Source organism: Antrostomus carolinensis, unplaced genomic scaffold, assembly GCF_000700745.2.
Source record: "Antrostomus carolinensis isolate BGI_N321 unplaced genomic scaffold, ASM70074v2 scaffold15944, whole genome shotgun sequence".
Lineage (NCBI taxonomy): Eukaryota > Metazoa > Chordata > Aves > Caprimulgiformes > Caprimulgidae > Antrostomus > Antrostomus carolinensis.
Genome location: NW_010310257.1, coordinates 60,576 through 77,552, shown reverse-complemented (window position 1 = coordinate 77,552; position 16,977 = coordinate 60,576). Strand labels below are relative to the sequence as shown.

Here is a 16,977-nt window from a genome sequence, read left to right as displayed (position 1 = left end):
CCACTCATTGCCCAGCCTGTATTTGTGCTTAACGTCTCTGTAGTGTAATGAAGCTAACAGATCGGACTGCAGTTTTCTACAGTTAGAAAGAAACCTTCCTTTTCTAGTCTGTAGGCCTCAGTGTGCCCAGTGATTGAGAAGAGTTTCAGGCTGGGTCAATTAAGGGCAATGTTAGCTCATGGGTAAACAGAATAGAAAGTAATTAAAGGTGGGAGAATTGTGTGATTATAGGCAGGAATGGGTAAACGCTGAATAATCTTCTACATCTTTTTTCTACACTTTGGTATCTGTATTGTTTCAGATCCTGAAGTTGTACCATTTTGTGCCAAATTCTGACTTTGTACTAGGGCTGGTAAGTAGCATGGAGGGGGTTAAAAAAAAAAAAAAAAAAAGATAATTTAGTGTTGATAATTTAGATCTGTGTTATTCTGATGTCTCGATTTTTAAAGCTAAATGGTCTCCCCTGTCACAATTCAGGTATAACTTCAGAGAAATGACCTTTTAATGACTTCCTTCGAAGCCTGAGAGGAAGAAGAGGCTAGGTTTCTGTATATCTTGCAATGTCTCTCTCCTGCCATGATGGAATATAAGTTAAAGCAGCTTTTTACTGGATTGGAATCAGTGCAAATTAGAGTGCTAGATCTATTTTGTGTCATGCATATTCATTTGGAAAAGGATGCAAGTAGCTGCCCTATCAGAGTGGTGTCTGCGGTGGTGTAAATGAGTGCAGCATGGACTGTAGGAGAGTGAGGGTTTTTCCCCCTTCCATCTGACTAATGTATTAGCGATTGTAATTGTTCTATACCAGCTGTCAGCTCCCATTGCAAAATGGCCATAACTTTTCTGATTCTGTTTTTGACTGATTTCTCGTTATTCCTGCACATCGTGGTGTGTTCTGATTAGCATTCTAGAGCAGCTGCTCTGGTGATATTAATGAACTAGAACACTTTTATCATTAAAAAAACCCCTAAACCCCACAATGCTTGTCATATTATACTCTGGTAAGAAGCTAGGTAAGTCTAAGGATAAATTAAGATATTGTAGTAGATTTTAATGTAATTCTGATATTATGCACTTTGTTTCTCATAATGCAACTATATGCACAGAATGAGCATTGTTGCCTTTGTGTACCCACCGCTGTGTAAAACTAAAAATTAAGTGGAAGTAGATAATCCTGTATTCCAACGTGCAAAGTAAATTCAACATTTGAGCTACACCAGCAAGATAAACCTGCCAATGTGTATAGAGACTGACTGGTAGAAACTAATTTCTCCTGCCCCTCTCCATCCCAACTCCCTTTGATTCTTTTATATTCTCTGGTTCTTCTGTTGATTTGCCTTCTGTGGTTTGGCAGTGTAAATCCTTAGCCTGACTCTTTTCCATCATACTCATGCCTTGCTGGTCTATCTCTGGTGGAAAACATCTTTGTTTCAGGCCTTTGCTATTTCTCCCTGACTACTGCAGATTCTTTCATTTGTTGGTTTTTTTTTGTTGTTGTTTTTTTTTTTGGTTTTTTTTTTGTTTTTTTTTTCTTCTTCTCTACCTCTGAGGCTTACTGGATCAGTATGGAAGGCTTGCAGCCTCTGGCAATCTCTCTTGGAACCTCTCCAGATTTTGTGGAATTAGGTTAGCAGGACACTTAGCCTGTAGTCTCCTTGCAAATCCATTGTCTTGCAGGGGGAGGCGGGAAGCGGGTTTGTAGTTGACATCAGTAAACATTAGCAATTCCCTACCTTGGCCATCTGCTAACATCCGTAGTGTTTCAAGAAGTTTAAACTGCACAGGAGGCATCTCTGACCTTAGAAGTGCCTGAATCCTTTCTGCCACACCTTCCTCCAGCATTTGAACCTTGTTAACAACTAGAAAATGGAGAAAAAAAAGGCATTGATGTGAAGCTCAGTAACTACACAAGCATCTGAAAATATAAATATTACATAACTGTTCTGAATCTTATGCTCCGTTATGCTCTTAGCAAAGGGTTCAACTTGTTAGAGTGCTCAAATTGAAGTCAGGACCACCTGACTGTTTAGGCTTCTCTTTTGAGCTAAAAACTTCCTAGGAATTGCTGTTACAATGTTTTGGTTACTTCTGATCTCAGCCCTTGCTGGAATGAAGTGCATAAAAGAGGATAAACACAGCATTGTTGTTTCTCTTCCATTTTCCAGTTGTAATAACTTGCCCACTCACATGAGCAAGTCTTTCCTATGCTTGCTCATCTTAACTGAACTGGGTGGCAGATGTGATTTACGTAGCCATATTTCTTGAGAATGAATTTTAGTTTTGTATTTGAGCTCACTGATCCCCTGCTGTTCATGCCTTTGTTTCTGTGCTCTCCTAATTCTTGCGTCTTTGCTCCCGTCAGTGCAGTAATCCTTGGTAATAATCAGAAGCTTGTCTGGGGAGAGTCTTAAATGCTGCTTAACTGTGCTACCAAAAGCTGTTTCCTCTAGAACAATTTTCCTCCTGTCTTCTGCATGCCTTTTTTTGAGTGGGGTTGGGGGGAACTTTTTTCTTTTTTCTTTTTTTTTTTTTAATAAGCACATGTTCTCTTTAAGATCACTACTTGAATTAATTGAAGACTTCCCCTGTGCCTATTTGCAAGTGTTGGCCCATACTTGATTCATTTTTATATTATGATTTATTTGGATTTGCACTCAGTCTCCCTCCCTGGCCCTGAGGTAGCAGACTGTATATTGTTGAAAGTGATAAGAGTTTCTGTATTTCTGAAAGTGATATATATTTTGTGAGGGAATGTCTTACAGCTTCCGTATTCTGTTATTTTTAAAAATTGATGAGGAAAATAACAGTGTGGGAATAGCATTTTAAGTGCTATGCATTAGCCACACACTTAGAAAGATCTAAAATAGTTTGCAATAGACTTAAAACACAATAGATAACCAAAATAGACTTTGCATTGGTACATTGATATTTTATAATTGCAACTTGTGCCTTTAAAAGTACAACTGTAAAGAACATTAAGATCTACTGGTACTATCTGTAGCAGTAAGATAGGGGTGAGGTTGTAGCTTGCAGCCACATTTTCCTCAAGTTTTAGATCCTGTAATCTTTGCAAGATCAGCTGTGTTCATTGCTTTGTTAAGGAACTCCCAAGGAACACCCCGGCTTGGCATTGCAAAACTTGGGCCTTGGTATTCGTTGAGGAATGGGATCTGTTGTGAGTTAGATTGTTTCAAGGGAAACTACATCAAAATTGCTATTTTTCAAATGAGATTAACTGGTATCTTTGCTGCTTGTAATCATGAAATCCTATTGTACGTATTGCAGGAGTGAAGTCAATGAGAACTGAGCATGGGACACTCCTAGGCTTATAGAAAAAAATCCAGCTTTTCATTCTAATAAGGATAGTTACATTTTCCCTACTAAATTACTCTCCTAATTTCAGCTGGATGGCTTTCCATGATTTTTCATGGTTCTGTGATTCTATGATTATCTTCTAATGGCTCTGTGTTAGGTTGCAACTTGGTCAAAATACTGCATACTCTATTAGCACAAAAAAGCAATTTGCACTTTCTCTGCTGATGTGAGTGTTGGTAGAAAATCTCTTTGCAGAGAAATAAAATAGGCACATGGGCTGGAAGCAGTGAGGGGCTTATGGTGCAAAATACGTTTATTAAAATACTGAATAGACAGACATGGCTGGATATTGTGATCCAAAGAGTGTGATAATACTATAAGCCAGACTAAATAAATTACTTGAGATTATATCAAAAGTAAGTTGAAAAAAATAGGTAAAGTTCTGAAGAGAGCTATCTGTAAGAAGAAATGAGAGTGTATCAGGCTTTAAAAGGAAGTAATGGAGGCAAAGTAGCAAATAGTATATTCTGGGGTTCTCACTTGTTCACAGCAATGATTATGTATAAAACTGTTAAACCAAGCATGCTGGCTAGCTTACATAATAAAATTGGCAGACAACTTCAAGTTCTTATTTTAAGAAAATATTGTTGGTGTCATGCTCTGCTCTGGAGTGCTGTATAGCAGTGTAAGGACAGCATTGCAGGGTGCCATAGTGTTAAGACTCTAGCAAGACATTTTTGGCCTGAATTGCACTTTTGTATGGAAGCAGTAAATTTGAGATGAGAAACAGCACAATTTTCTGGTGTGTATTAACAAAAGATCATGAGTAGAATCATAGGATCAATCATTTGGGTTGGAAGGGACCTCTAAGGGTCACCTAGTCCAACCCCTCTGCGGTGAGTAGGGACATCTCCAATTAGATCAGGTTACTCGGAGCCCTGTCCAGCCTGACCTTGAATGTTTCCAAGGATGGGGCTTCTACCACCTCTCTGGGCAACCTGTTCCACTGTTTCACCACCCTCATCATAAAAGAATTCTTCTATATATCTAGTCTAAATCTACCCTCTTTAGTTTAAAACCATTACCCCTTGTCCTGCTGCAACAGGCCCTACTAAATACGCCTCCTTTAGGTATTGTAGTTTGGGTGCTACAAAGGCTGAATTTGTGATGAATGTTGACTTTTTGGAAGAAGAGCAGATTTATGAAGTCTGTACCAGCTGTGATGTGATAACACCACCCCGTACTCTGTATTTTAAGCAATAAACCCTGTTCTGCATCTTTGTCTTCAACTGCTGTATGCTGTTACTATGAAACCATTTCAGCAGCTGGCAATGAGATCATACTTTATTTAGATGAGAAGTCCTGATGAATTATTCAAATGTATATGTCTCTGCAGGGGGGAGGAAAGGTCAGTTGCCCCTCAGAATATAAGGAATTGGAATTGGTGACTTGGACAGAGCTGCACAGATCTCCATTAAATGACCCATCTTTACAAAGAATCACAAGTCAATTATCTTCAGAATTTGTACCTGGTATAGCAAGGTTTCGAAGTGCACTGAGTGCAGCATGTTGAACAGAGATGTCCTCACTCTCTACGTGTTTCTCCAAAAGATCCAGAAGTTGATGTATGACTCCAAGATGTACCATTCGTACACAGTTGCCGTCTGAAGAAAGAGGCAAAACCAAGCAGGTAAGAGAGATAGGAAACACAATGACAGAAATTAATCATGCAAATTGAGAATTCAGAGTATCTGCTGTGGCTGTTCTCATGTCTTGTTAAGATTGAGATGTAGCTTTTGCATTTTTTTTTTTTTTTACAACCTTCAACTCTAGAGAGAATTGGGCATCAGCCACCTGTGAACTGATGCTGAGACACCCTCTAGTAAAGCTTGGCCTGAGAGAGCTTTCTAGGGACAGTCGCTATCAAATCCAAAACCATGTGTTCTCCAGTCAGTTTCTTCCTCAATACTGCTTTATTTTCCACTATATATATGCAGTGGAATGCTGGTGGCATTTTCCATTTCTCCACAGGATAGCTTAAATACTCCAATTTTGCTATTCTACTGGTTTAAGAGACTATTGTGAGACCGGGGATCTTATCCAGCAATGGTGAGTCTGATTACTAGTTTTGTACTGCTATTACTCCTTGTAGTGAGTCAAATAATTTATCATTAAGTAAACATTGAAAGAATTGGGCCTAGACCTGTTTTGAGAAACCCGCTTTCTGAAATGAAAATTCTAATTCTGTTGCACTTATATGCAGCTAGGAAAATATGAGTTGACCTAGAGATTTCTGATCTATTTAATGCTGGTGAAAGAGGAGATTTGTGCATTCCAAAGCACTACCATTTTGCCCACCTGCAATATTTTGTCGATGCATGTCTCCTCTTTGAGAATTTGCTCTGCGGGGGTGACAGCCCTTTTGTTACCTGCAGCTCCTCAGCTCACCTTGATAGGAAATGAGAAAGTGTTCTCCTAAAGAGCAGACAAAACCCCTCCATATTATGTCTGTATCCTTCCTGAAGGAAGTGTTTTGAAGATGCTATTTGGCAAATATTTTTCTGTATTTTATTTTATACAGTTTATTATACCTCAAGAGAAGCATATTCCTGCCACCAGTCAACTTTTTCTTTTTGCTGTGCTGTGAATACCATTTGTTAAAATGTGGGAAAACAGTGTGAACATTGTATAGGAAGACCAGGCCTTCACCTGGAGTAAACAGTTATCTGTGAAACTATATAGACTTCATACAAATACAGAATCTGTCCAAAAGTAGCTTTAGGTGCTTCTCATGGTACTAATTGCATGCCTGAGATGTACAGACTTCTAATTTTTGTGTGTATACCGCTTAAAAATGGCTCTAGTAATTTTAACACCTTTGCTGGTTTGAATGTTATTTCTACCCCAAAGTAGTAGAAACTCTTCTATGTTGTCTTTTGAACTAATGCCTACTATTCCTTTAATCTCTTAGCATTTCAGTTAGTAACATATTTTCCCCGTGTTACTACATATGTTAAATAAGAATTTGTCAAATGCTTATAAAATATAAGTGGATATTTTATGAGATAACTGTCAGTCTGAAATAGCTTGAATTCTACTTATGCAAAAATCTTTTGATATCAGTTTATGCATACATTCTTTAAAGCTGATGTTTTTGCTTGTGATTCTTCAAATGTTCTCTTGTCTGGTCCTAATCTTTAGAGATGAGAGTATATGAGGAAAATATCTCAGTCCTCTTTAGAAGTAGACCATCTCTTTTGGTCTGACAAAATTCTACAGGCAAAATACTTTGATCTTCATATAGACTAACCTTAATTGAACTTAATTTATCTCCTCCCCCCACCTTTCAAACCAAAGAATGGCAGAGCATTTTATTCTCTTGTAGTAAAGTGCGAATAGGCAGAATCCATTAGTAGTTGCCTTGCTTTGATTGTCACAGATCTCCAAATTGGTTCTCTCTCCTATGGATTTTTGCTGGGATAGCAGCAGAACCTCCAATTTAATGGCTCATGTTAAAGTCTGATAGGAACAGCCACTTTCATAGTTGCCAAAGCTGTCTGTCATCTTTTCACTGCCTCAGAAGTCATTTGATGCTGAGATCAGATTTCCATAGGATTTTTTTTCTCTTAGATTAAAGGCTGAGCATACATCAGTGCACATACTAGGGCCTGAAAAGGATTATTCACTTTTTCCACATGAAAAATCTAATGGGGTTCTGGGGGAGATGGAGGGAGAAGAGCAGGTGACAAAGCCAGCCATTCAGTTGAATAAATTGAAGATACCCATTTTAAAGGCACCGAGGGCATTTCTGTGGCCTTTGTAGAACAGTGATGCACAATGGCTGATTCAGAGCAAGGTATAAGACAAAGAAGAAAAGGAGTTTAGGAAGAAGGGTGGGGGAGGTGGAGAGGTGTGTGTATGATAGCTTGGTTTAAAATAAAAAAAAAAAAGACTGACGAGCTAAACATTGACAGATGTGAGGGAATCTTTTATGGTAATTAAGCACATATTAATGCAGAAAGGTGAGCAATGTTGAAAAAGCTCCTTTTTGTTAATTGAGTTTGAACCCAGTACAGTAGAAAGGACAGAAAACATGGTGGGGTATCTTCTGCTGACTGATTCGGCATAGCATGCTTTCTGGGGGTCTCTTTGTTTTTCTCTCTGCATAGTATTAAGGCTCATTGCTTTCCTGTAATAGAAAAGTGTAAAAGATAAAATGGCTTATCTTGAGATTGCTTTTTTTTTTTTTTCCCCCTTGATGTGTCTGAGTAACCCTCCCTTCCTAGAAGTGACTTAAAACCTAAAACATCAATAACTGTATGTTATATTTTATATTTCTAAAAAAATGTGTTTGCCATTAAACATTTCCAGGGTGGGATAGTGTGTGATTTTTGGGGGGGAAGTACAAAAGCTTGCATACTTGACCACCCTGTTTTTCTTAGTTGTGTCCCTCAAACTACTTCAATATCTTTAGCATCTGTAAATAAAAGGTATGCAAGTCTCCAGTCTACAGAAAAGCAAGAAAGTTACTGTTTCAGAGCAAGGGAGCAATGAAATCTAATAGTGTTGCTTTGCTCTTCACTCACACACTCTCAAACAGCAGCTTTCCATCTTTGAACAATAGAGAATAACCAACCTTACAGTTTTTTTTTGTAAAATTAGCAATAGCTGTTGCTGCTGTCTCTGTAGCTGTATGTGTTTGGATGTGCTGTAAGTACGAACATTCTGGGAGATGATGCCACATCCCTTAGCAAAAAACTTATGCATGTACTTATCTGTGGCATGATAAATAGAGATAACATCTCATGTCTGTTTACACTTAGCCCCAAAGTGAAGTGTTCTATCTATCTTTGGGAGATTCAAATCAAAGATGACTTAAAGACTGTTGTAGAGTTAACAATTTAAGGCCTTTAAATTCTTGGTTGCTTGGCAATTGGGGGTTGTGGGATGCAGTATAAGTGTCCAGTTCTTGAAGTTTTATTCTTTAATCTGTATTGTCCAAAATACAACATAGCAGGGCCACCTAAACTAAATTACTATTAGGTCCTTAGCCTTTTTGTGTTGTTCCTGAAATAATCTTAAAGACTTAGTGAAAAATCTAGGTGAGCAATGTGTGTAATCTGTTCCTAATAGATAGATGCAGAATTTATAATACAGGAAAGTTCTTATATTTCATTTGTTAATCCAAATGCTTAAAGTATGTACACAGGTTTGGAATAGTGAATGAGGAAACATGAGTAGTTCAATACCATGTGAACTAAATCTGATTATTAGCTTTAAATTTAAAACTGGCTCTTAGGCCAGCTTTGAAAGTAAAGTTCTAGAAGCTGGATGTGAACTGACAATATGACTGGAGGCAAGTATGTGCTTGAAGGGAAGCATGGCAACATGAGCACCAGACTCCCACAAAAAATGAGAAAGTGTGGTGCCTGAGAAGAATTCACCTGAAGATTATGAAACAGGTTGCAGATGTGTCCCTGTTAAGGAAATTAAAGCAATGGAGCAGATGGAAACTCCTCTGCTAAGAGGACTTTTTGATGTTATTTCTTTATGTATCTGAACTGTCAATATTCCTTTTTTTACCTCCAAGAAGCAGAGAGACAATGAGATCTGATGCCGCCTTCAAAACGCATGTATCTTCAGCTTGTGAACTACCTTGGAGCCTCAGCAGGATCTCGGACAGCACTTCTTGCACTCCTGCCTCCACCAACTGCACTTTCAGAGCATCTGTAGAGATCACAGTAAAAGCATACTAAAAGCTTCTTGCGTTTTTGAGTGTTTCAAACTAGGAAGCTGAACCCTTGAACTTCAGACAGTCTTTTTTTCAGATGCAGTCACTTTTTTGGTTTTGTTTGAAACCGATTCTGGTGCTAGGATGACACCAAGGCAAAATGAGCAAAGTTTCTGCATTGATCTTTGACATTTCTTGTATTGCTAGTCATGAGTTTTCATTTCTTTAAAATCTGTATCGAGTGTCTAGATATTTTTACTAGATTCTTGTTGGTGCTTGTCACAGCACTGCTCAGAGGAGACATCTTCTATGATATTTAGTTGTAATTTTTTTTTTTTTAATAAAAACCAATCTGTTTAGTCTGCTTTCCTGTTTCAAACACATATTCTCCATGGTGTGTATCTGCTGTCTTATGGGTCCACCACAAAAGAGTGGAATACTACTCTCTCCCTCCTTTCTTTGTTGCCTCACCTATTAAGCTTCAAAGTCTTGCTCAGGCCAGGATTTCCTAGGTTCTTGTAGCTTATTTCCACTGAACGGATGACTGGTTCCAGTAGTAGGATCCTATGGCAAACTCGTAACCCAGAGCTTAAGCTAAGTACCGCTGCCCTCTCTCCCCTCATTCCCCTAAGATGAAGAAAAACTTACCATTTTCTGCAAGTGCTTGCAGGACCTCGAAGACAATTTCTAACCTCTCATGGTTTTCTGCTCTTTTCAGCTGTTTCACCAGCTGTTCAGCAACCTTTGTCTTGCTTAGAGCTTCCTTGGCTGTATCTGTGTGTATGATAAAGTCAGGATTTTGAGTGTTTCTTTATCTGAATAAATGTTAAAAGCATATCTCCCTATAATCTGAAGTGATTAGACGCTACTTTGTTTTGAATGCTTTTTCTGTTTTTATAGACACTTCTATCCTTTTGGAAACCACTGTGACAGCAAAACTCTACTCTATCCCTTCTACCCTCCTTTCTTTCTTTGATAATATTTTTGTATAATTCCTGTTGGTATGAGCTTATAATAGCTGCCAAATTAGTCCTGGCTTAATTCTGCTGACTCTTATAAATCCATCTCTGGTATGATTATTTAATTTATCAAACTGGCACATACCAGTTTGCTGTAGTAGTATATTTTCTGCCTTGATTAGATGGTTCTGGTCTTGCTTTGATCCTAAACATCTACAAGATATATGTTAACAAAGATTATTTTTTTTTAAAACTTGCTGCTGTCTGACATAGAACACATTTGAATGGAATATGGTATTAAGTAATATAAGAGATCTATAAAGGACAGACCTCACTAGAGGACGATGTGACTGTGATACCATACCTCCTTCCCTTCCTCTCCCCCTAAATGCAGGAAGTAGTGGATCAAATTGTAAAGTCAGATCATATATAAAGCTTGTTTATATTTTTCTATTTGGTCTTTTTCTTCCGTCACTACATACAACTTGTGTAAAGTAGAATAGATGTATTTTAAATCAGTGAAGTTGCCTTTGTTTTGAAAATTGTGTAAATGAAAAGGGGAGCTGTTTCATTAAGGTATATAAACTTAATTAAATAGCAATGCATTTTAAATTAGTATTTAATTTACCATATCTGAATTAGTTGACACTGTCAATTTACCACATGAAGTTATGCCCTCTATACTTTTTTCTGGGTCAAAAGCTGTCTATTAAACCTTAATTGCTTTAATAGAGTACCAGCAGTTGCAGGAAAAAGTAGTTACTTCTCCAGTACAGATACTGTGGCCAGTCCCTGATTAGGTATCAGTAGTGTTTAAAAAACAAAACCTAAAACAAACAAACAAAACCCCAAGACCAAACCAAAAAACCCACCCTCCCCAAATAACCCAACAAAAACAAACCCCCACAAAAAAACCCACAACAAAATAAAACAACAAAAAAACCCAACCAAAAAGAACCAAAACAAAAAACCCCCCCAAACCCAACCAGACACCTCTCCCTCCAACCTGTAGGCATTCTGCATGTATGTGGAAAGATAGTGACAGTGTGAAGATTATATTTTGCTCCAAGATACAAAAATGTTTACTTACCAAGGTCTGCAAGATTGCACAAGGCCAACAGATCAACATGGACAAGTGGTTCACTCTCTGCATAATCAGTTAATATTCGGACTAGCGATGTGATTACTCCTATCTTCACCAGCTCTTCCTGAAGATCCCCTGGTAATAGTAAGCATGCGAATTAAAGGTAATTAAATAGAGACCAATTAAATTGATAAAAATGGTCCAACTGAGATGCTGTGCAGCGAGATAATGTGGTTCTTTCTCACATTGTTAGAATTTGTACAGCTTTTGTGCTGTGGGTTCAGGCTAATGTGTGTGTGTGGAAAATGCAGGTTCAGGACATAGTTTTGCTACTTTGACTCAAGGAATTAAGCCACTGTAAAAATGTATAAGGGCAATTGCATGAGCATCTCTGCTACTAGTGCAGCTTCTAAAGCAAGTTCTGATGGACTATATCTCTTGCTATGTATCTAAAAATTGAGTGAGGAATAGACAGTTGGCTTATTTCTCTCAGAGAATGGGAATCAGAATTATCCTATGGCTTCTTTTGTTCTGAAGGGAAGGGAGATAGAAGGCACATGAAACTCAAGATAAAGCATAGTCTAGTGACAACTCTGAATTCAGGGAATCATATAACAAATGTCCCCATACCTGCTTTTTGCATGTTAGAATAATGATTCTTTTTTATTTCTTACAAAAAGAAAAAAATAATCTTTGTAAAACAAGCCACTACCAATACCTGGGCTGTTATAAGATACCACTGAGAGACAGCCTTCTTTAAAGTTGATCTAAATGAATCATCCTCTTAGAGTTTTTTGAATGTTAGTTGCTCAGCATGTAGGGAGTATTGGAGTGCTTGAATTCAAGGTATCTTTGGCATTTTTACAGGCCTAATAAGGTTCTCAAACAGGTGTAAATTTGTGTCACTTGAGGGAAGCAAACGAAGTACAATAAGTAAAAATTAATTTTGTCCTCATTCTCATATACTAACTGCAGTCGTCTCCATGTGCATGCAGAATTGCTGAGGAGAACACTGGTATCTTTTCTTTCATTTTGTAGTTTGTCTTGTAATGAATGAAAGCTTCTAAAATGATTTTGAGACTGCCAAGAACCATGAAATACAGTTGGACAGGGGTTTCTTAACAGTACAATGACACTACTTTTGCACCAGTGTCTTGCTGAGAGCTAGACTACAACTTGTATGACAGCATGTGTGACAGACACCAGAAGGTGTCTGGGTGCTATAGTAGCATATAGAATTGTAATTCAATCAGGGAATAACTGAATTTAATTTTTCTATGTTTTATTTATTGTTGTATTAGTAATAAAAATTATTAAAACGTATCTTAGTCACAGTCATGTCAAATCTGTGCTGGGCCTGTGTTCTGACAGAAGTGAAGATTTGCAGTATGGCCATATGCCCTCATAATGCTGATGTATGGTAGTTGCATAAGCCTTGCATATAATCATATGGGGATGATTTTTTATAAACCTGTTATGTAGCATTCCTTGGCAAGTACATCTAATTTGCAGGGGGCTAGTAGAATCTGTATCATGCTTTGATTTCACAGGAACAGTGCAGGGAGGCAAACCTATAGCTTTCTTGATAAAGATACACAGGTCCACACTGGAAAGACAAGAGAAGGTAGGTTGAAGGCAGAAGGATATGGATAGAAGATACTGAATGTAAAATTCCCTATCACCTCCAGTAGGCAATAAAAATTTTTGGTCAGTCTGGGAATTAAAGGTAAAAGACAAAAATTACTGGGGCAAGTAAATTAAAAGGGTTTAATTTGTGAGACCAGCAGGCAAGCTAGTGTACTGGCTTTATAGAAAAATATGGAGCACAGAGATTTCCTCTATGCAAGGAATGGTCTTCTCTGAGGACCATTCCTTGCATAGATAAATATCTCAGTGGTTTTTGAGAGTATGTTTTTTTCTGACACAATTTTTAAACAAATGCTTTGCTTTATATAGATGTTGTTATTACTTTGGAAGAAGATAAAGCCATTCAGGATTTGGGCTCAAGGCAGTTCTGAAAAAACTGATTAAGATATGTATGAGGCTTTGCTACTCTTGCAGTTGCAGAGCAGTTCTGACAAAGATGCATCACCTTGAAGTCAAAAACATAGGGGGAAACCCAGAGTTTAGGAGGTGTTTGGGATGCAGTCAGCCTGGTGTTGGTGAGCTGTGTGAATTTTATATCTAACTGGAGGCTGAAGTTCATTGTGTGGTTAGGTCTCATTAAAAAAAAAAAAAAAGTTACAGGTGATAGCGCTTTATGAGATAATACCTTGCAGCTAGGGAAAATAGGATTCTCTCAAGTTGATACTTACGATTATCATAACAGATACGGCCAATAGCCCTCCCAGCATGAAGCAACATTTCTTGGTCTGTGCTCTCCAGAAAAGGTATCAAAGTTAGAACCAAATCTGCTTCAATACATGGTTTCTTCATTTCCTCTGTGTAGGTAAAGGAGACTTGTGTATTTTTGCCATGTTGAAATAAAACAATTTCAATTGCAAGACCAATAGCTGGTAGTCATGAAACAAAACTCAAGAGTGGAAACATACAGCTAATGTGCTTTAATATGCCTTGTAGTAACACTTTCGTACAACATACCATTCTTTACTATCTCCGAAAGCACCTGGGCTGCTTTCACTGCACATCGTGGGTTGCCCTTCAGGATTTTTGACAAAATGAGGAAGATCCCACTCTCTCTGAGGAGGCTGAAAGATCTCTGCTCTGTAATGATAAGAGTGTTAACAATACCTACAGTAGGTTTGCAACTGTTTTATTTACATGTTGCTTTGTTTCCTATGGTTCTGAGTGGATATCTGAGTCATCCAAGGTTCTGATTTAACAAGGTACTTAAAGGCTGTCTCAGTCTAAATATATGGGAACAGTCATCTGCTTGAATTGCATCAAGTATACTTCCAGCTGATTATTCTGCTTCATACTGAATTGAAGTGCGGGTGGCAAAGAGGGAAGCAGTTTCATCTTCTCTGACTATAAAAGGATGCTTGCAGAAGGCGTGGGAAGTCAGGGATTAAGATTCTATTCCTGAGGTATAGCCTAGTGACTAATTTTGTATGTAGGCACAACATCTTTTATTAGACTAGAAATTAGAACAGTCAATTCCCTTAGACTTTTTTCATCAAAAATATGTCTAGTTGTCCTTGAGGTGGTAAATCACCATCTGCCGGGAGATTCAATTAAATGCAGGTTTATGCCATTTCAGGAAAGTGTGCAGAGACCTTAAAGACTTTCTTATAAGGAGACTAGGGACTACTTTTGAATTCCTGACCTGATAGGATCACCCCAATTTAATCCTAGGAGTCTGTAGTAAATAATTATTAAATTTGGAATTTCTCTGCAGCTTCAGATGTTTTAGTGACCAGTTGCTTTATCTGGTCACAGGTAGGTTTGTGAGTATACAAAGTGAAAGGAAAACAACAGAACAGGCTGAGGATAGCTACTGTTCCCAGCAGCAATCACTTCTGGTCGTAGAGATTATCACAATAGATGAAAACCTTCAGTGAATGCTTTCGGATTATGCAAATGGTTAAATAGTGATCTGGAGTGATACTTAGCTATCTTCAGTAAGAGCCAGGAGAATCCCATTCAGACTTTCAAGGATCTGTTCTTCAGCTTCTGTGTCATCTTCACAGAGCCCAAGGTACTCCAGGTGCTGACTCAGAGTTTCTAAGCGGAATGGGATGGAAAAGTCTAGTGAGCCAGTATGGAAAATATTTTGATTTCTTTCTGGTATTTCTTTTCAGTGACAATGGCTGACCATAATATCATCTCCTGAAGGGTCCAGATCTAAATATGCTCATTAAATAACTAATTTAATCCAAGAGCATGAGGGCAAGGCTTGGTCCACTTCTCAGAGCATATCGCTCTTGTGCAGGCATAAATATGCAGAGATAAATTCTCTCTAGAAAAAGAAATTAACATATAATAACTATGGCAGAGTTTGAGGTAAGGAAGAGGGAGGAATAATTAGAAAATCCAAATCAAGCCTGTTAATTCTAAATACCTCTTTGTGATAAAGATAATACTTGCAGTTCCACTAGGTGTATATCCACTATGATAGAGGCCAGTAGCAGGCACTGAAAGAATGCAAGAATGAAACGGATACAGTAACATACTTCTCCCTTAATATCTGGCAACCTTGGCCTTTAGAAACATCTAGTATTTACATCAATGTATTTAATACATTTTGATGGACTTTTATTCCATTAATTTGTTTAATTACTTATTTAAGGTAATTTATAGTTTTAATCTCCACAGCACACTGTGACATTGTTTCACAAATTCACTGTTGTAAGAAGATATGTCCCTTCATTTTAAAATATCTACTAAAAAGCACAAAGCTACTGGCCTTTGAGTTTCTGTAGTAAGAGGAAGGAATGGTCCTTCACTATTTGCCTTTCTCGTGCTTGATTAGATGATTTGCTTTCTTGTCATGATTAGATGGATATTTATTATATTGCTCCTTTGTAATTCTTCTGCCAATTCATTTAATATTTCCTCTACAGAAGCTTTTATGACTTGCTTCAGACCTTTTCCAGTTCACTTTTATTCTTTTTTTTAGGTGAGGAGCTAGAATTCAAAAGTGTTTTCAAGATACAGGAGGACTTGGATTAAGACGGAGATTGTAATGTTTTGTATTCTACTCTTTTAATCCTTTGTCTATTTGAGAATGTGTTTAGTGCAACTATTAAAAATAAATCACTCTCTTCTGGGCAGAGGCAGTTAATTTAGACCCTGCTGTATTTCATAATTAGGCCATATTTTCCACATGTATGTTGTTCTGCGTTTACAGATGCTGGACTTTATGTGCCTCTGTATTCCAAGTCATACAGGATGATAAGATTTTTCTGTACCTCTCTACAGTCCGTTTTAATTTTGAGTATTACAAATAATCCAAAAACTCTTTACCATTCTGCTATTTCTAGATCACGAATATATTGAATTACATGGGTTCTAGCAAAGGTGTCCTCTAATAGTTACAGCTCTCTGTTGTGAAACAGTCTTTATTCTGCCCTTCAGACTTCATCAGATGGCCTTGTCCCGTATCCCAAGATAGTTTAGATGATAAACTGTATTGAAAGGTTTGTAGAAATCGAAATGCATTAACAGTATCTCCTTTATTCACCTTCTTGCCAGCTCCTTAAAAATGTTTTGAGAGACCGAGCATTACCTGCCTCCACAAAAGTCATATAGATTCTCCTTTTTTATCATATCTATGTTTAGTAAGTTTGTGCTTTATTATAATCCTACAAGTTACCTATGCAGAAATCAGCTTTCTGTAGTTTAATTTCCTGCATTCCGTGCAACGGTTCTTGTAAACTCATGCCACTCTTACTGCTCTCCTCCCTATTAATCCTGTAGTTGATTCAAACAGCATTCTGCATGTCACAGTTAGTGATTTGTCAGTTCATTTTTTTAAATTCCTTATAAACTCTGGGGAATAACATCCAGTCCTGACAATTAGTTACCATTTATTTTATTGATTTGTTCTAAATCAATCTTCTGCCCTTTCAATCTGAAGGTTCTTCTGTCCGTTTGTGAAAACAAAAAGACTTAAAGTGGTTGAAATGAATGTAAGAAATAATGCTGCAAAAATGATGGCTGAAGTAGTTAACTTATAGAAGAATATAATGTAAGATGTTACTGAAAATGTAGTAAAATAGCATTTATACTTCACAAACTGTGTCGTTGAAAAAGATGTCATGAGTCTTGGCCAAGAAATTCTTCAGCTGAGGATTAATAGTTTGTCATTTATTTTTGTTGTTTGATGGATTCACTATTTTCTTTACTTAATGTGTCCATTAGTTAATGCAAGTGGTTTTTAAAAATTAGAATGCGTTAATTTAGTGCATACAGGAATTTACTTCAGA

At 37.5% G+C, this 16,977-nt stretch overlaps 1 protein-coding gene across 1 annotated transcript; it reads right to left on the bottom strand.

Annotated features, from left to right (window-relative positions):
- Positions 1 to 1,733: 1,733 nt before the first annotated feature.
- LOC104523699 (rap1 GTPase-GDP dissociation stimulator 1-like) lies at positions 1,734 to 16,296 on the bottom strand (the record flags this gene model as incomplete). The annotated part of the gene is made up of 10 exons (XM_029084594.1): positions 16,278 to 16,296; positions 15,133 to 15,183; positions 14,663 to 14,773; positions 13,691 to 13,813; positions 13,405 to 13,530; positions 11,096 to 11,224; positions 9,695 to 9,820; positions 8,899 to 9,042; positions 4,845 to 4,979; positions 1,734 to 1,859 (listed from the first exon to the last, which is right to left on the bottom strand). Coding segments are annotated over exons 1-10 (1,090 nt in total), but the record flags the coding sequence as incomplete, so codon positions are not given.
- Positions 16,297 to 16,977: the final 681 nt, after the last annotated feature.